General features: G+C 54.3%; 2 protein-coding genes across 2 annotated transcripts; both read left to right on the forward strand.

Moving 5' to 3' along the window:
* Window positions 1–924: 924 nt before the first annotated feature.
* AARS1 (alanyl-tRNA synthetase 1) lies at window positions 925–17,008 on the forward strand. The gene is made up of 21 exons (XM_032121799.1): window positions 925–990; window positions 2,365–2,573; window positions 3,167–3,355; window positions 3,953–4,098; window positions 5,233–5,424; window positions 5,853–5,997; window positions 7,219–7,364; window positions 7,917–8,025; window positions 8,120–8,270; window positions 8,627–8,751; window positions 9,383–9,527; window positions 10,150–10,328; window positions 10,826–10,939; window positions 11,684–11,890; window positions 12,521–12,705; window positions 13,125–13,233; window positions 13,888–14,001; window positions 14,283–14,402; window positions 14,866–14,952; window positions 16,321–16,434; window positions 16,741–17,008. Exons 2-21 carry the CDS (start codon window positions 2,430–2,432, stop codon window positions 16,924–16,926), a joined length of 2,907 nt encoding a protein of 968 aa, XP_031977690.1. The 5' UTR covers window positions 925–990; window positions 2,365–2,429; the 3' UTR covers window positions 16,927–17,008.
* A 91-nt stretch (window positions 17,009–17,099) lies between these two features.
* On the forward strand, window positions 17,100–18,746 carry EXOSC6 (exosome component 6). The gene has a single exon (XM_032121802.1). It carries the CDS (start codon window positions 17,166–17,168, stop codon window positions 18,000–18,002), a length of 837 nt encoding a protein of 278 aa, XP_031977693.1. The 5' UTR covers window positions 17,100–17,165; the 3' UTR covers window positions 18,003–18,746.
* Window positions 18,747–18,748: the final 2 nt, after the last annotated feature.

The raw sequence follows: 18,748 nt of genomic DNA on the forward strand, positions 1-18,748 counted from the left end.
CTTTGCAGACTCCTGCAAAGACCCTGTAGCCATTACATCCCCCAGCAGGGCTTTGTTCACCACTCCAGCACCCAGAGCCCAGAACACCCCAGCCAGCTCCTGCTCCGCCACAGCCCTTTCCTGCCTGAGCCCCACAGCTCCCTGCTCCCTCCGTGGGAGCAGGCAGCATCATTGTTGCAAAATGGAGAATGTGTCAGTCAGTATTATCTTAAGTCAGGCTGTTCTTTGATGGGAGACCTTTGTATACTTTCAAGCCTAATCAGCAGGAAAGGAGACCTAATCACTGGAAGAGGCAGCAGCCAGCATCCCTCACTCAAGGACACTCTGGAACTAACAAGATTCGGGGATGACATTGCTAACTTGGCAAAATTAACTCCTGGTCCATGTATCTTAGAGCTAAACTATCTTCATTGTAACACTAAAAATCACATCTACAGAACAAAAAGACCCTGCCCAGGTGAAGACCCTTCCCCTGAGCATGAGTAGAAGTTAGCTGGGGTTACATGATTTGTATGGAAAGTACCCATCAATTCTAACAGAAGGGCTGTGCTTGGGAAGTTACTAACTCTGAATTCCTGTGACATAACAGCATGGAAAGTCCGGTGTGGTGCGCTGAATTTGTGGAATACCACTAAGCACCCAGGCTGGGGAGTTCTGAAATAAACTATGTCTCACTCGAGTGTGTCATTATCGGCTCGTTGCACACCAGGGGAACGAATCCGATTTTTTGGGACAACATCCCAGCGCCTGCAGGGCGGGCACCCCTAAAATGGCGGCGCCCAGTGAGGCCTCAGCCCGCCCGCGTCACGTGCCCGCCGTGTCCCGCCATTGCATCAGCCGGGGGCGGGGCGCCCCGGGGAGAGGCGGGGCTGACGGAAGAGCGACAGCGCCCTCAACCAATGGGAGGTGGCGGCCGCCGGAGGGGCGGGGCGGAGTGGGCGCTGCGGCGCGGCCGGAGGAGCAGAGCGAGGGGCGGCGGCGGCCGCGCAGGTACGGCCCGAGGGGCCTGGGAGGGTCTGGCCGCTGGGTTTGGCTGTCATGGCCCGGCTGGGACCCGCGGCCACAGGGGAGAGGGGCACGGAGAAGGCGGGGTTGGAGGGTGACGGTGGTGGTGCGCTGGTCGCGCCCCATGTGGGCCCGCGGGGGGATGCCGGGCGGCCGGCGGCGCTGCCGGACGCCGCTGTGCCCTCACCCCTTCTCGGGCAGTGGAGAGCGGGTGTGTCGGGGCAGAGGCTCTGATAGGCCCTGGGGCCGCCGCTATGCCTGGTTCTTCCCACTTCGGGTCCTTCCCTCCTCCAGCATCGAGGTTGGACTCGATGATCTCAGAGGACTTTTCCAACCTCATTGATTCTGTGCTGTGAATATTCCCAGGCTTTGCTCCTACGGGGAATTCGCGTCTCTCCGTGCCGCAGCAGGCTGCTGGGATCTCGCCCCACTCCGTGGATGCGCATTGCGCTCCGCTGTCAGGGACAGCCCTGTGTGCCCGTAGGACACGGGCGGTGGTGCCCTCCGGGCTGTCAGCCTGCCTCTGATGTTCGTCTCCTCAAGGAAGGGGATGTGGGTCCCCTCAAGGAAGGCTTCCAGGCATCCCTGGAGCTGGCTCTGCTTTGAGCAGGGTGGGTGGACAAGGTGATATTTGGGGTCATTTCCAAACTTGGCTGTTCTATGATTTAGTCATTGAATTATAAAATGGTTCGAATTGGAAGAGACCTTAAAGCCCATCTGGTTCTAACACCCTTGCCATAGGACACCTTCCACTAGACCATGCTGCTCCAAGGACCATCCAACCTGGCCTTGAGCACTTCCAGGGATGGGGAAGCCACAGCTTGTCTTGGCAGCCTGTGCCAGGGCCTCCCCAGCCTCACAGGGAAGAATTTCTTCCTAATATCTAACCTAAATCTCTCCTTATCCAGTTTAAAACTGTTCTGCCTTGTTGTATCATTATTTGCCTATGTAAAAAGTTGCTCTCCCTTGTTTTTATAAGCCCCCTTAAATACTGGAAGGCCATAATGATGTCTCCTCACTCTCTGCATTTAATCACCTTGAATGCTTTGATGACTTGGCAGTTCCTTTGTCACCAGCAAGACCAGCACAACCCACTGAATCCATGTGAATTTGTTATTTTAAAACCATGTGTTTTCAAAGAAAAAGTAACTTGATGTAGAGCCCCTGAAGTCAGGGAGGTTGGGGGACAGGAAATTTTGGGTTGGGCCACCACTATTTGGGGCAGACCGATGGTTGAACTGAGGTGTCAGTGGGTATTTAACAATGTAGGGAGACCCTTTCAGGAATTGGAGACGGCGATCCTGATGTTCACCTTGAACTGACAGCACATCAGAGCATTGTTTGTTGTTGTTTGTTCAGACTACACCGAGGTTTTGCTGCTTTCCTGCCACTTGCTTTAGACAGTGGCAACTTCCACCTTCCAGATGGAGACCTCGCTCACCGCCAGCCAGATCCGGCAACGGTTCATTGACTTCTTCAAGGAAAACAAGCACACCTATGTGCACTCATCTTCTACAATCCCCCTGGATGACCCCACACTGCTCTTTGCCAATGCTGGTATGAATCAGGTAGGATTCCCACCCTGGCACTGCGGTCCTAGGAACATATCCTGTTGGAACCTGTGACACTGTTTGCAGAGCTGTTGGGAAAATTATTGTTTTCTCCATCTTCCTTCTGGTCACAGAGAGATGGTTGGTGTGTCCACTGGAGTCCTCTGTGCTCTCACAAAATGGGCAAGAGCACTGGAAGAGGTTCCTGTGGTGGGAGCTCTGCCAGTCTCCCTTCCTTGACTCCTGGTACCACAGCAATCCTGGCAGAAATGACTAATGGTGTGTTTGAAGAGCAGATGAGACTGGTCTGCTGCAAGGGCTCTGCTGCAGATCAGCAGCCAATTTTTATTTTTTGGCAGCTGGGAATCTGACAGCTTTCAGTCCCTTTGGAAGCCCTGGGCTTTGGTGGGCTCTAGGAACACTTTCTGTGTGTGAGTGCTGAGTTCTAGGCATGGACAGCAGCAGCAGATTTGTTTCTGAAAGGTGTTTTGGGTATGTCCAGACTAGTGATATCATGACATAGATGACACTTACTGCCTTGCTGTTGCTTGCAACATTTGAAAGCAGGTTCTGAGTCCGTTTCCCAATTGCCCTTTTTTCTCTTCTCTCAGTTCAAACCCATCTTCCTCAATACCATCGACCCCTCACACCCGCTCGCTAAACTGAGCAGAGCCACCAACACTCAGAAGTGCATCCGAGCAGGGGGCAAGCACAACGACCTGGATGATGTGGGGAAAGATGTGTACCACCACACCTTCTTTGAGATGTTGGGATCCTGGTCCTTTGGGGATTATTTCAAGGTAAAACAGTCCGGGTGCAGCTCTGAATCTCTTGCGCAGATTTATCCATCTCTGTAAACTCAGCAGAGTGGTTGCCAAGAGGAAAGAGAATATGTTGGCACAAAGGTGCATGTAGCTGCTTTGGAATATATGAGCTTGGAAGCTGCCCCAACCCTGCAGAATGATTTGAGATTAATTACTTAAGGTTACAAAACTGATTAAATTAACTCTGCTAGTTTGGAGTCTTCAAGTAGAGGTTTTAGTGGCTGTCCTGGAGATGTGGGGACTTAAATGTGCTATGCAGCTATGACTGACCTTCAAACAGGAGCGATCATACAATAATGATTTCCTTTCCCAAGCTTCTTGCTAGTGTAGTATTCAAAGTCAGAATTAAAAGGCTTTTTGGAGGCAGTGAACATGCTAGAAGTTAACTTGGCTGCATGAAGACAGTCATGTGAGATGTTTCTTGTGCCCTCTTCACTGCATGTATCAATCTACCTCTTTTTTATGTCAAAAGTCAGAAAGTTTTTGGCTGCTGATACCTACAGTAGCCAGTTTTGCATGTTGAAGAGGAGCTGTCTTTGCATTCACTTGCTGACCTTATGTTTCCTTCTGCAGGAACTTGCTTGTAAACTGGCACTGGAACTTCTCACCAAGGAGTTTGGCATCCCTGCTGAAAGACTCTACGTCACTTACTTTGGTGGAAATGAGGCTGCAGGACTGCAACCAGACCTGGAGTGCAAGCAGATCTGGTTGGATTTGGGGTAAGGCCTTTCACTGAGGAAGGTGCATGTTTTGATTAGCGATAGTAATTTATTTGGGTTGGATATTAGGAAAAAAATCTTCACAGAAGCAGAACAGAACAGGCTGCTCAGAGCAGTGGTGGAGTCACCATTTCTGGAGGGATTTTAAAGCTGTGTAGCAGTGGCACTTTGTGGCATGGTTTAGTGGTGAGTTTGGCAGTATTGGAGTAATGGTTGGACTTGATGATCTGAAAGGTCTTTTCCAACCTAAATGTTTCTATGACTCTATGACGGCCTGTGTTATGTGGCAGAACACATATAACAGGAGACTTTTAACAAAATTGAAGTGTCACAAATAACATTTGCAGGGTGGTGGAACTTCCAAACCAAAGGGAAGTACTGATATTAGGTAGAAGATACTGAGAGCTCTGGTTTCCAAATCTCTTGTGTAAGCTTAAGGATCCTGCTTGGTCAGATGGATGGGATGTTCTGCCCAGTGTGCTGCCACTGACAGCACTTGAGAAGATCATGGAGTCATAGAACTGTGGAATGGTTTGGGTTGGAAGGGACCTTACAGCTCATCTTGTTCCAAGCCCTGTCTAACCTGGCCTTGAATACTTCCAGGGATGGGGCAGACACAGCTTCCCTGGGCAGCCTATTCCAGTGCCTCACCACGCTCACAGGGAAGAATTGATTCATAATATGTAATAAGCATCTGCCCTCTGTTAGTTTAAAGCCCTTTTCCTATCACTCCATGCCCTTCTAAACAGTTCCTCTCCAGATTTCTTGTAGGCCCCTTTAGGTACTGAAAGGCCACAACAAGGTGATTCCAGAGCCTTCTCTTCTCCAGGCTGAACAATCCAAATTCTCTCAGTCTTTTCTCATAGAAGAGGTTCTTCATCCCATCAGTGTTTTCTTGCTGGTGGCTTTACTGAGGTGTTGCATAAGTCTTTGTCTCCAGCTGGGATGAGTGCCAGGCGCTAGTGTTCACCTGATCCCCTCAGCAGGGATCCTGAGTGTTACGCTCTTGGTTGGTCTCTTAAGAATTCATCAGCACATCTAGGGAATTAGTGAGCTGTGGGTTCTCTGGCATAGCCTTTAGGTTGGGGAATTCTTTTAGTTAGTCTCTGTTGTTCAATAAATTTCTTCTTACAGGCTGTCTGAAGGCAGGATTCTGCCTGGCAATATGAAAGATAATTTCTGGGAAATGGGAGACACCGGCCCCTGTGGTCCTTGCAGCGAGATCCACTATGACCGAATCGGGGACAGAGATGCCTCACACCTGGTCAATCAGGATGACCCCAACGTCCTGGAGATCTGGAACCTGGTGTTCATACAGTTCAATAGGTGAGCCAGACCTGCTTCCAGCTTCCAGGTGAGCCAGGTTGCTCCAGCTCAGTTTGGGAGGCTGCTTAGGCTGCATTCTCTTTTAACTGCCCGTGGCTTACTCGCCATTCCTAGCAGCCAAACACTTTGTGATGCTCTGTCCCCTTACCCACCAGTACAGAAGGGGTTGGTCATGCTGCTTTTGGGACAAACTGAGAGTATTTTCTCTATCTGCCAGGAGTTCAGTATGGAATAAGTTGTTGTCTGCTTTGGGTCTAAGTTGTTGCTGAGGGTCTTGTTAACTGTATTTTATCAAAGTTGTCCTTTGTGTGGCTTGTGTATGGGCCTGTGTCACAAATCTGATGGAACTAAATCTCATGGAGATTGAGGGAGAGATGGGGTTCCCCTTGCAGAGCCTCCATCCATAACATCTCACCTTTCTTTGGCAGGGAAGCTGATGGGACACTGAAGCCCCTTCCTAAGAAAAGTATTGATACTGGGATGGGCCTGGAGAGGCTGGTCTCTGTGCTGCAGAACAAGATGTCCAACTATGACACTGACCTTTTCCTTCCTTACTTTGAAGCCATCCAAAAGGTATGAACTGGAGCCTTACCCAGTTATATCCATTCCCTGAATCCCTGGGGAGATGCGTGGGGCTGGTTGGACAGGGTGGTCTCTGCTTTCCCAGCTGCTGTGAGCCTCACACGTTTGCACTTTGCTGAGGGTAGGACCCAGGCTGGCACAGTGATTGCTGCCCTGGGACATGTTTCCAGAGGAAAACAGGACAGAGAGTGGTGCAGCTTACCCAGCTTCTGTGGACTGTCCTGATGAACACTCCTTGGTCCTCTCCCAGTGGGAGAGGCTCCGCAGTCCCTCATGGCCAAGTGCTATTTTTTTGCCATATGGTAGAGAGATACCCAGAATCAATTTGTCCTTCAGTCTCACACCTGGAACATGCTGATCTGTAGAAAATTCCCTTAGACAGGAGGCCTTTGTCATATAAACCACAACAGCCACTTGCAGAACCTGTGTGCTGCTGCTGCATTGTCTCAGGTGGGGATCACGTTACCCATGCTGGGAGTTCTGTGTGCAAGTCCGAGCCTTTTTTTTTCCTCCATGGAGGGGGCAGATCTTCCTGGCTGTACATCATGCTGGATAAAAAGCAGGGAGAAGAGCCTAAGCTCCTGCTACCTCTAAGGAATGAGGTGCTGAGCTCCAGAGTTGGAACTGGAGAGCTGCCCTTCTTCAGTGCTAAGTCCACTGGTGACACAGCCGCTGTGTCCTTGTCTGCCTTCCAGCCATGTGCTGGGAGCCCAGCTGGAGGGACTGTGCCCGTGGGGGGAGGTTTGCACCATGTGCAAGCACTGCATGGTTACAGCAGTATCTTTCCCTAGAGTATGGATAAAAACATCCTAAAAGAGGAAAGCTGGGACCATCTCCTGTGTGACAGAATTTGAAAGGTTTCTTGGCTGGGCAGGTTATGCCAGGTTGGAGTCCTTGAGCCAATGTGCAAAACAGATGATTTCCCTGTACTCTTTCTCTCTCCCTCTCTCGTGGGTTCTTAATGATGGGATAAATTGGATTTTCTTCCCTCTGGTCTGGAGAGCTTTTGGCCATTGAAATGTGGGCCATGGCACCATGCAGAGCCCACAGCTCTATGCCTCCCCTGGGTTCACTGAGTCTCCTCTTTCCAAGAGGAATGTTCTCTGTGGCTGTGGGTGGTGGGCTTGGCTTCTGAGGCCCTTCCCTGTAATTCTGCCACGGTGCCACTGTCAATAATTGTCCCTTCTGCCCACTGCCTTCTCCTCTGCACAGGGCACCGGTGCCAGGCCGTACCTGGGGCAGGTCGGGGCCGAGGATGCTGATGGAATAGACATGGCCTACCGTGTGCTGGCCGACCATGCACGGACCATCACCCTGGCCCTCTCGGACGGGGGCAGGCCTGACAACACTGGCAGAGGGTAAGAAGGAGCTGCTGCATTGTCACCGCTCGCATCCTGTTCAGCATGGTTTCCATCAGGGCTCTGGGATCTCCTCTGTGTCTGGGATCTCTTTGATCCCAGTGGGTAGCAGAGTGTTTGCTCGGGATATTTGACGCTTGAATCGCTGTAGTAAGGTTCACCCAAAAGGCCATGATGTACAAGTCTGAAGGTTCTTGTGAGCACCATTGCTGCTGTGCCAGCCCCCGGATAGGATCATTGTGGGCAGACAGGCACAAAGCCCTGCTTGGAGCAGTGCTGCTATTGAAAAAGCAAGGAATTTTGGGCTGGGAGAGGCTGTGCTGCAGGTGCCACTGGGCTCAGTAAGCACACAGTGAATGTTGGTCATGGAGCTGGGGACTGGCACCTCACCTGTGCCTTACTGCTGCTGTGAGCAGCCGCTCGAGGGAAAACGTGGGGAGAAAACCCTGTGCTCTTGGTCCTGGGAGGAGCTGCTGGTAGGTGGTACTGATGGAGCCCCTGAGAACAACTCAGATGTGTAATGTTTGCACGGGGCGCTCTGCTATTCCCTAGGTATGTGCTGAGGCGGATTCTCCGACGGGCCGTGCGCTACTCCCATGAGAAGCTCAATGCCCCCAAGGGTTTCTTTGCTACTCTGGTTGATGTGGTGGTGCAGTCACTGGTAAGTTCTCCTACTCCACTGTATCTGCTGAGGACTTCCTCTGCTGAGATGTGCACGTCTCCGTGCTGAAGGGCTCATCCTCTTGGGTCTGCAGGGAGATGCCTTTCCTGAGCTGAAGAAGGACCCAGATATGGTAAAGGACATTATCAATGAAGAAGAGGATCAGTTCCTGAAAACACTGAGCAGAGGCCGTCGCATCTTGGACAGGAAGATCCAGAGCCTTGGGGACAGTAAAATCATTCCTGGTAAGGCTGTGACTTCTGTCTGGATGCAGCAAAAGGCATTTATTATCTAGGATCACATCAGGGCTCAGCTGGGCAGGGAAATTAGAGGTGTGGAAGGTGGTGGGGGGACAATGTCGGAGTCAGAAGACATCTCTTAGAGCCGAACCACCTGTCTCTCCTCTGGCTTGTGTTCACTTGCTCAGTTTTCTAAGCTGCCCAGACACAGATCTCTGTGCTGGCAGGGAGGAACCTTTTGGATGTTCACATTCTCCAGGCCTGTTCACTGTCCTGCTGTAGCTCAGAGCCAGTGGGAGAGGAGAGAAGGGAGCAGTGTCTCATGGAACATGAGAGGTGACTGCTTTGCACTTTCTCTGCAGGTGACACTGCCTGGTTGCTGTATGACACCTACGGTTTCCCTGCGGATCTCACTGGGCTGATTGCAGAGGAGAAGGGCCTTGTTGTAGACATGGAGGGCTTTGAAGAAGAGCGTAAAAATGCTCAGGTAGGTAACAGCTCCAGGGGAAGCTGGTTTATGGGTGCGCAGGGAGAATTCCCTTCCTTGCAGTTTGCAGTCGTAAGTTGCTTCTTTCTCACCGAGTCTGCTCACACCCCCTATGCCCCATGGTTTGTCCCATGGGAAAATCCAGGACAACTGCAGTTGCTGTGGGATGTGTCTTTTCTGTACAGCTGGGGTTGGTTTTGCTCGCTAGCAAAGCCTGGAACCTTGAGCTCAGCCTTCAGACAGAGATAGCAGAGTGCTGGGAGCACCTCTGCCGTCCTGTTCTGGTTAGGGAAGTTAACTCCCTGTCCAAGGATCAGTATCTAGGCAAGCCTGCACCTTGGGTGCCTCTCCCATCATGTTTGCTGCAGCAGTAGGGAGTGGTGTTGACCAGCTGGGTACTTGCTTGTCCTTACTGGGCTCAGGCCCACTTGGTCTGCATGCTGGAACTGGCTGCTCTGAAGCCAGAGAAATGGGTGCCCTCCAGATGCTGGCACACAGCTTCCCAGGGCAGAGCTCTCAGTCAGGGAGTGCTGAGGGATGTGAGTGACATGTGCAACTAGGCTGGCATGCATTGGTGTTTCTTAAACCTTGGTATTTGACAGCTCATTTCTCAAATCTTGCTCATTGGCAGCTCAAATCCCAGGGCAAGGGTGCTGGAGGGGAGGATCTCCTCATGCTGGACATCTATGCCATTGAAGAGCTGAGAGCCCGAGGGCTGGAGGTGACAGATGACTCACCAAAATACAACTATGCTTCAGATCCGAGTGGTACCTATGGTATGAGAAAACCTTCTCACAATCATGTTCTGCTACTAAACCTTCCCTGGCATGTACCTCTGGGCTCCCCTTTCCTGGGACATGGAGTTGGGAGTGGAAGGCTGTGCAGGTGAATAGCCTGCTTGTTACTAATGGAGCAGAGAAAGAGGACAGACTGTTCAGGGGCTACTGTACTGCTGTTGCCATGTTAAGGGAATTCCTGTTCCCTGCAGCTTTGTGTCTCCACAGTGTTATGTTGGTGTTTCTCCGCTGCTCCTTTGCCAGTGCTGCAGGAGACTGCAGTTCTGCTTGGCCTGTTGGAGGGTCTTTGGCTTGCTTGCTCTGGCTGTTCCTGCTAGTTTTTTGATTTGATGGAAATTCAGGAGGCTGCAGGCTCATAGCCATGTTTGTGCTGACTTTTGCTGCATAGGTGTGGAAGGCAGTGACAGTCCCTGCCTTGGAGGGCACTGAATTAAATTCCCAGCTAACTGTTGCCTTGCTCCTCTCTCCTTATCCCCTGCAAATGTGGTAGCTGCCATGAGCTCCTGCAATAACTGGGAGGTGTTGCTATCACATTCTGCTCCCATGTGGTGTCTATAAGGTTTTCCTGTTTTACTGACACTGCCTGTCATCCTGGTGGCAGATTTCGGGAGCCTCGTGGCCACGGTGAAGGCCATCCGCAGGGAGAAGAAGTTTGTGGAGGAGGTATCCACTGGCCAGGAATGTGGGATAGTGCTGGACCAGACCTGCTTCTACGCCGAGCAGGGTGGGCAGATCTATGACCAGGGCTACATGGTCAAGGATGACGACAGCAGGGAGGATGTGAGTGGGCCTGAGAGCCTTTTGCTAGACTCTGTCTGACCCGGGGCCTGGGCAGAGGGGGAGAAGGGGCCAAACAAGCTCCAGCAATTTTCCATCCATGTTAGGTGTCAGGCATTGCACAGGGTTCCTTTCTGGGGGTGCAGCAGGGCATGGATGGGCTGGAGTTTAGTTCCCTTGCTTCTTGAGGAATTCAACTCTGTGCTGCTGTCACCAGAATGTGGATGCCTGTGGTGGTGGTGCTGGGATTGCCAAGCCCAAGGGCAGTGCTCTCGAGCTGTGATGGGGAGCTCTTTTTGTGCCCCATAACTGTGCCCCACCTTCATTCACTTCTCCGCTTTGCTGCGTGCTGTGCCTGGGGACACTCAGCTTTCTCCAGCACACATACCACTCTGGCTCTCAGCTGGGACCTTTCCAGTTGCAGCTCAGACCTCTGGCTGGATGATTTCTCCCCTTGGCCTCTCACCCTGCTCACATGGGGCGTTTTCTTCTTTGTACAGAAAACAGAATTCACTGTGAAGAATGTGCAGGTCCGAGGAGGTTACGTGCTCCACATAGGAACTCTCTATGGGAGTTTGAAAGTAGGAGATCAGGTCCACCTGACTATTGATGAGGTGAGTTAAGACATGGTATAACACATGGGCTTTGTCTGTTTTCTCTGGATTTTGTCTTGTTTCTTTTCATTGGTTCCACTTTGGGGGCCTTATGTTTGGGTCCTGCTCTCCCTGCAGCACATGATCAAGCAGTGTCTGGCTGACTCCAAGTCTCTCCTGCTTGGCACCTGGCTTTCTCCTACCACAAGGCAGCTAAGGCCCAGCTGGCTCAGAGCCACACTTGCTGGGTTTGCTGATCACAGGCAGAAACACTTTTTGGGTCATGACTTGCAGGGAGAACATGTGTGGTGCATGGGGACAACAGCAGAGAGCCTGGGCTGCCTGCCCCACTCCAGACATTGCTCCTGTGGGCTCAGCTTGCTGAGTGAGTGCTGGATGGAGCACAGTCAGCCTTGATGCATTTCCCTTCCCTACAGAGGCAGCACCTTTAGATGAAGAGGGAAGGCTTCCATCTTGGAGTGCTTTTCCCTGCTGAGGAACAGAGATTAGTATCTCTGTCCTAGTCTGTCCTTGGCCTCACTCCACACAGGCCCAACAAGGGCACTGCCAGGACATAGCCATGCACAGATTGGTGGAGAACACGTGCTCCTGTAGCTGAAGCTCCAAGGCAGCAAGTGTGATCAGTTGTTTGCTGGGCTAGTTTGGGATTCTGTTGGATCAGGGCATTAACCTCCCCTTCAGCTGCTGGAGGTGGTCGTGGCTCTGGGGTATGGGACCCCATCTGACAGTGGCTTCCTCCCTCAGGCCAGGCGGAGGCCGGTCATGAGCAACCACACGGCCACCCACATCCTCAACTTCGCCCTGCGCTCCGTGCTGGGGGAGGCTGACCAGAGGGGCTCCCTGGTGGCACCGGACAGGCTGCGCTTCGACTTCACAGCCAAGGGAGCCCTGTCCACCCAGGAAATCAAGACAGTTGAAGGGATTGCCAACCAGATGATTGAGGAATCAAAGGTGGGTATGGCTGACACGTTGTATACATTGAGTCCAGGTTTTGGATGATCTGGGATGCTGGGAGTTTGGCATGCAGGAGGATTCTGAGCTGCTGGTGCAGTACTGTGCCCAGATTGCCATCAGTTGAGAGGGTTTTGAGTGGGAAAACCCCATATGGATTGTTCTGTTCATTGGTTTCAAGCCCTCTCTAGGGCTGGAGTGTTCCCATGCCTGCAGTAGTGTCACACCAGCTACAAGAGCCAGGAAGTTTGGCAGAGTGTTTTGCAGGCCTGGCTGGATTTACACTGTGCACCCAGACACCCAGTGATGTGTCCTCAATGGCAGGAGAGTTGCTCTGTCTGGTGCCAAGTGTCAGAGCAGACCCTGGATGACCCTGGAATCTGTGCTTGGAACCATTTGCATGTGCAGTAGCACACAGGGAGTCCGAGCAGGTGGTATTGGGAATTTTGAAGATGAGACATCTGCCAATAGCTTTGTGATTCTTGCAGCTCAACAAACCCCAGCTCAGGTGTGAGGCACAAGATTTCACTTCTAGGATTTATCAGAGGAAGAAATTTCCTGGGAACGTGGGCTGTCAGTCACAGCTGACAGGACTGGCTCTTACCCTCCTCTCTTTGCTGTCCTCTGCAGACTGTGTATGCCAAGGACTGCCCTCTCGCAGCAGCCAAAGCTATCCAAGGACTTCGGGCAGTTTTTGACGAGACCTACCCTGATCCCGTCCGTGTGGTTTCCATTGGCATTCCCGTGGAGGAGCTGCTGGCTGACCCCTCTGGCCCTGGGGGCTCCATCACCTCTATTGAGTTCTGCGGAGGGACGTGAGTACCTGGAGAGGTCAGGGAAGGTGGTAGGGTGGCTGAAAAGGAGTTCCTATGTAGCCTGAGCTCCTGGGAGTGCCATGAGCATACAGTGGGCAGAGCCAGGGCAGAGCTGGAGGTGGTGGTGATGATGTGCCTTTGCATTCCCAGTCCTGAGCTAATCAGTCTTCAGAATTACCTTTTGCAGGCAGGAAACTGTCTGTATTGCCCCTGCCCTCTCTCAGGGTCTCTGGCAGTGCTGGGAGCACAGCCCTTGCCACCCTTTCCTCACTCATTTGCACAAGTGGTTTTTTGTGCCTGTCCCCACATTGCTGCATTTCTCTGGCAGGATGGTTGTCTTATTTCTGTGCTGATTGTTGCTGAAAGGAGAGGTGGATTTCTAACTCCCTCTTGTGGGTCTGTCTGGGTTCTTTCCAAAGGCACTTGCAGAACTCCAGCCATGCTGGCCCCTTTGTGATTGTTTCAGAAGAAGCAATTGCTAAAGGCATTCGGAGGATAGTTGCAGTCACCGGGGCTGAAGCTCGGAAGGTAAGCGTAGGCAGGAGGGATCCTCTGTGAGATTCCACCTATTAACCCTGTGCTCAAGTTCCTTTTGTTCAAATTTGCACAATATCCTCTGAGGACTCACGGAAAAGGGTGCTGCTGTTGGCAAAGGCTGTGCTGGAAGCCCTGGCTGCACTACAGTCAGAACAGGGAAGAGAGGGGGAAGCCTCAGATGTGGGTGTTATGGCAGAGAAACCTGGGTGGGTGTGTGGGGTGGCTCCAGGGTCAGCTCAGGTTGCTTTTCAGAATGGCTGCAGATAGAGAGCTCTTGGCAGCTGGCTAGGCCAGCAGGAGAGTGGTGAAGTCTGCGAACCCAGTCCTCTGCTGCAGGAGGCAGTGACTTTGGATGCGGGCTGGCACTCCCTGAAGTGGGAACAAGGGGTTTCATGGGGGGGATGACTTCTCTTTTGGGGGGATCTTGGCAGTCCTGGCAAAGAAAAGAGACCTGAGGCTCATGTGCCAGCATCACACCCTGGTTCTGGTCAGGTGCTGTCTGCTTTGGCCCTGTGGCTTCCCAAGAGTTACTAAGCTCCATCCTGGGGCATTCCAGCATTCCTCACCTCTTCGTACTCTGGGGTGACCAAGAGCCTTGCCTGCTCAATCTTCCTGCTTGATTTAACTCAGATTGTATTCTCCTAGGCCCTCAGGAAAGTCGACAGCCTCAGGAAACTGCTGTCAGCCCTGGAGGCCAAGGTGAAGGTCCAGACAGCTCCCAACAAGGATGTGCAGAAGGAGATCACGGATCTCGGTGAGGTGAGTATGGTAGCAGTGCTCTGCCTCCCCAGAGTGAATGGGACCTTGATTGCCAGCACTGGGTGGTATTAATGAGGCATGAGTTCACCTTCTTGCTCCTTTCCAGCAGCCCTGCATCCCATGGGTGCTGCAGCCAGCACCTGCTGCCTGGGGTCATTGGCACTGGGAGAGGAGTAGAGCTTACGGGGCTCTGCCACTTGAGGCAGAGTTCATGAGGTGCTGCATCTCCTGCCATGGTCACTGGCACCTTTAACCTTCTCCACCTGCTTCTCTTTTTGCAGACACTGGCCACTGCTGTTATCCCACAGTGGCAGAAAGATGAACTGAGAGAGGCTGTTAAAGCACTGAAGAAAGTCATGGATGACCTGGACCGAGCAAGCAAAGCTGACATCCAGAAAAGAGTGAGCCCTGGGCTGGAATAAAGGACAGTGTGGGAGAGCTGTGGGGTGCTCCCCTGGGAGCTCTGTTAGTGTCCAGGATGGAAGAGAATTGATGTGTGGGAATGCCCCTCACACTGTTCAGCCCTCCAGCTTCTGCTGCCTCCTGAAAGAGAATTAGCTCCATACCTGTTCCCTGGGTTGAAGCATGGCAGCGTTTTCCTGCCCTAACAGTGCCCCTGGGTGCAGGCTTCCTCCTGGATCCCACTAGAGTTTTCTGGAGGAGGAATCATGCACGACATGCTGTCTTGCAGGCCACATACCTGCCTGTCAGAATATATTCCTCCTTGCTTCACAGTGCAAGGCTGCTCCAGGCTGGGCTGTGGGTGTGTTTGGCATCTTGGGGGCTTCTGTCCCTGCTCTACCCAGGTGGTTCTTGTGTCCATGCAGTGTGGGTGGTCTAGTGGCTGACCACTGTTGTCCTCAGGTGCTGGAGAAGACCAAGCAAGTTATCGAGAGTCACCCTAACCAGCCGTGGGTCATCATGGAAATGGAAAATGGAGCCTCAGCAAAGGTATGGGAAAGGCTGATCTCTCCTCAACAGCCTTCCTTCTGCCTGAGGAGCAGCTGGGTGGTCTCTTGTCACTTGGGGAGGCGGTTCAGTGCTACAGAGCTGTCCCTCTTGCCACATGCTGTCCATGAGAAGGGGGAGGGACCACTGGGGTATTGTCTTGTGTCCCACCTCCTGGACTAGCACATGGGCTTGCAGAGCCGGTGGGTTCTTGACCACTTGCTGAGCTTCCAGACCTGGTGGTGGATAGGGAGCCCAGCAGAAATCCCGTTGTGTCCCAGGTAAGACTCATCCTGCAGCAGTCATGATGCTGAAATGCACTTAAAGGACTGAGAACAGCAGCTCTGCCGAGCTATGGAAGTCACAATGCTTGTGGCCTCTGCAGATCAGCTCTGGGAGTGGTGTCCTGGGCTGAGTGTGTGGACAGGACCAGGCAGAGAGCTGCCCCCAGCTATGTCTGCTCAGCTGGGTTCAAGTTCTTCCCTGGCCGGGGCTGAATCTGCTCCTTCCTTCCTCCACACACAAGTTTTTTTCCAAGTAATTTCTTTTGGAATGAACGCTCCGTTGTGTGTGCTGTGTCACAGTGCCAGGCAGTGGGGGCTGGTTGTGCCTGGGCTTAGACCGCTCTGGGCTTAACACCCTGTTAAATTTCCTCTCCAGCAGTCTTGGAGCTGATCCTGCTCACTCTCTGTGGCCACCAGCATCACGATGCCCACGTTTCTGCTCCCAGTGTGTGCTGTTGCAGTGTTTTCCCTGGCAGAAGGGTGCATCCCATGGGATGGCAGTGCTGGCAGCCCAGGGAGCTGCATGTTCCCAATCCACCCAGAGCAGCACTGCTTTGCTTGCCAGAGGACCCACTCCTGGGGCTCTGTGCTGCATTGTGCTGTCTGTGCAAGTGAGGGATGGTGGTCTCCTTGGGAATAATGGAATGTGTGGCAGTCTCTCTGGTTCTTCCCTGCCTGCTGTGTCTGATAACGCTTGCAGCCTCTTCATGCTGCCTTTGAGTCCTGATTCCCTTTGGAACAGCTGTTCCCTTCTGCTGGGAGGAGCTTTTTCTCCTCCAGCCAGTACACTCAGGCAAAGGTTCATTCTGGGGCTGATTCTGCCAGTTCCTGGATACCTCATGGTGGGGAAATAAAAGCATTTTCTCCTTCCTCCCTTGGGGTACACAGGCAGGGTTTATGTCCCCTGCCAAGGCTTCTACACTGCCAGGAATGTGAAGATGGCTCATGTTTGGGAAGAGGAGCATTGCACAGTGCTGCTGGCTGGTTTAGTGCAATTCCTGAGGTCTTTGTGGGTGCTGTTGGGGCTGGAGCTGGGCTGGGGGCAAGCGCAGGGAGGCAGTCAGGCAAGGATTTTGTTCTCTTCCAGGCCCTGAATGAATCTCTGAAGCTTTTCAAGACTAACTCCCCCCAGACCGCTGCTATGCTCTTTGCTGTGGATAACGAAGCTGGCAGGATCACCTGCCTGTGTCAAGTACCCCAGGTACTGCTGAGGCTGCATGGCTGCCTCTTCCTGAGCCTCCGTGGAGGAGCTGCCGCCTTCAGGCAGGAGCTATCTAACGTTACACAGCCAGAACTGATTGGCAAGAGCCACAGCCCTCATGCTTGGGCTTATTGTCAGGCTGCAGAAGTGAGGGAAGAGGGGTTGTGCTCTGCAAACAGGGAAGGGGAAGAGTCAGGACTTAACCGGCCTGGTAGGCATGGGGTGGGGAGATTGCTGTTCTTCCCTCAGTGGGGAGATTGCTGTTCTTCCCTCAGTGCTGACCGCTGGGTTTCTTTTCCTGCCCAGGAGACTGCAAATAAGGGCCTGAAGGCCAGCCAGTGGGTGCAGGAAGTGTCTGGCTTGATGGACGGCAAAGGTGGTGGAAAGGACATCTCTGCACAGGCAACAGGCAAGAACGTGGGCTGCCTGCAGGAAGCCCTGAAACTGGCCACGGACTTTGCCAGGCTCCGGCTGGGGGAGCTGAAGAACTGACTGAGGGGGGAACCCCGGCCCCTTTGTCTCCCTGTCTGTCCCCTGCGCGGTTTTCCGGTCAATAAAGGCTCCTTTCCCCGCGCTCTGCGCTCCGGCTCTGCTGGGCTGGCAGGACGGGACGGGACGGGACGGGACGGGACGGGACGGGATGGGGTGGGATCCCCCTGCCAGTCACAGCTTGTGCCCGCCTCCCGCTTGGGCCCGCCCCGTCCCCGCCCGCTCACGGTGTCCCGCCGAACATGCCGCTGGATCACCGCCGCCTGCGCGGCCCGGAGGAGTCGCAGCCGCCGGCGCTGTGGGCAGCGACCGCGGCCGAGGATGAAGAGGACGGGGAAGGCGCGGGAGCGGCGCCGCGGGACCCCTGCGCCCTGCGGCCGCTGTTCGCGCGGGCCGGACTGCTGAGCCAGGCGCAGGGCTCGGCCTACGTGGAGCTGGGCAGCGGCACCAAGGTGCTCTGCGCCGCCTGGGGCCCGCGGGAGGCGGCCGAGCCCGGCCCGGGCCGGCTGCTCTGCGAGTTCCGCCGGGCGCCCTTCGCGGGGCGCGGGGCGCGGGGCCGGCCGGGCGCGGCGGCGGAGCGGGAGGCGGAGCGGGAGGCGGCGGCGGCGCTGCGGGAGGCGCTGGAGCCGGCGGTGCGGCTGGGCCGCTACCCGCGGGCCCGCCTGGCCGTCAGCGCGCTGCTGCTGCAGGACGGGGGCTCGGCGCTGGCCGCCGCCGTCAGCGCCGCCGCCCTGGCGCTGGCGGACGCGGGCGTGGAGATGTACGACCTGGCCGTGGGCTGCGCGCTGTGCCGGCCGCCCGCGCCCGCCGCCTCATGGATGCTGCAGCCCGCCGAGCCCGAGGAGCGCCGCGCCGCCGCCCGCCTCACGCTGGCCCTGCTGCCCGCCCTCAACCAGGTGTCGGCCGTGCTGGGCGGCGGCCGGGGCGGCCCGCCCGAGGACTGGGCGCAGGCCCTGCGGCTCGGCCTCGATGGCTGCCACCGGCAGTACCCGGTGCTGCGGCAGAGCCTGCTGCGGGCCGCCCAGCGCCGCGATGCCGCCGCCGCTGCCACCGCTGCCACCGCTGCCACCAGTGCCTGAGAGCCCCTGAGACCTGCGTCCCTCAGTCTGAAGATGGGGCATCTCCCAGAGCCCGCCCAAGCTGCCTTCAGTGCTGCTGGAGACCCCTGGAGCCTGCCTGATCTACACCTCACTGTTGGGGACTAAAATAAGCTTACTTTTAGAATATTAGAAGTTTTTTACGTTTAAGCTTAAGTTTAATTGTAACTGCTGGAGAGCCCCCAGGCCCAGCCTGATCCATGTGTCATGCTGCTGGAGACTGGATGAGCCAACCTTTGCACTGCTGGAGACCCAAGAACTGTGCTCAAGGACACTGGAATCTGCACCCCCCCCTACCACCAGAGAGCCCCCAAAGCAGCCCTCACACTGCCCAAGCACCCCAGAGTGCACCTGAGAAGCCCCCGTCTTGCAGGAGACCATTCCCAACTGGCACCTCAGGACCCAAACAGCTTTGCATGCTGCTGAAGCCCCTCAAGAACAGCCTCCATACTGCTTCAGCAGCCGGAGCCTGCCTGAGACCTCCCTCCTAGCAATTGCTGGCACTGCAGGACCCCACATCTCCCTCTGGGTTGGTCACAGCACCAGGCTGAAACCCTCACTCCAAGCTCCCCACCATAACCATCCACGCAGGCAGCATCCAGGCAGGAACCACGTCATGGCATGGACTGTGCACGCCTTGGACTTCCTGCCCAGGCAGTGCTTCAGAGTGGCAGAGTTGTGTTTTGTTAGTTTTTTCATAATAATAAATCATATTTTTTCTGGTGAGT

This window comes from Corvus moneduloides, chromosome 12, assembly GCF_009650955.1.
Source record: "Corvus moneduloides isolate bCorMon1 chromosome 12, bCorMon1.pri, whole genome shotgun sequence".
In the NCBI taxonomy this organism is placed as follows: domain Eukaryota; kingdom Metazoa; phylum Chordata; class Aves; order Passeriformes; family Corvidae; genus Corvus; species Corvus moneduloides.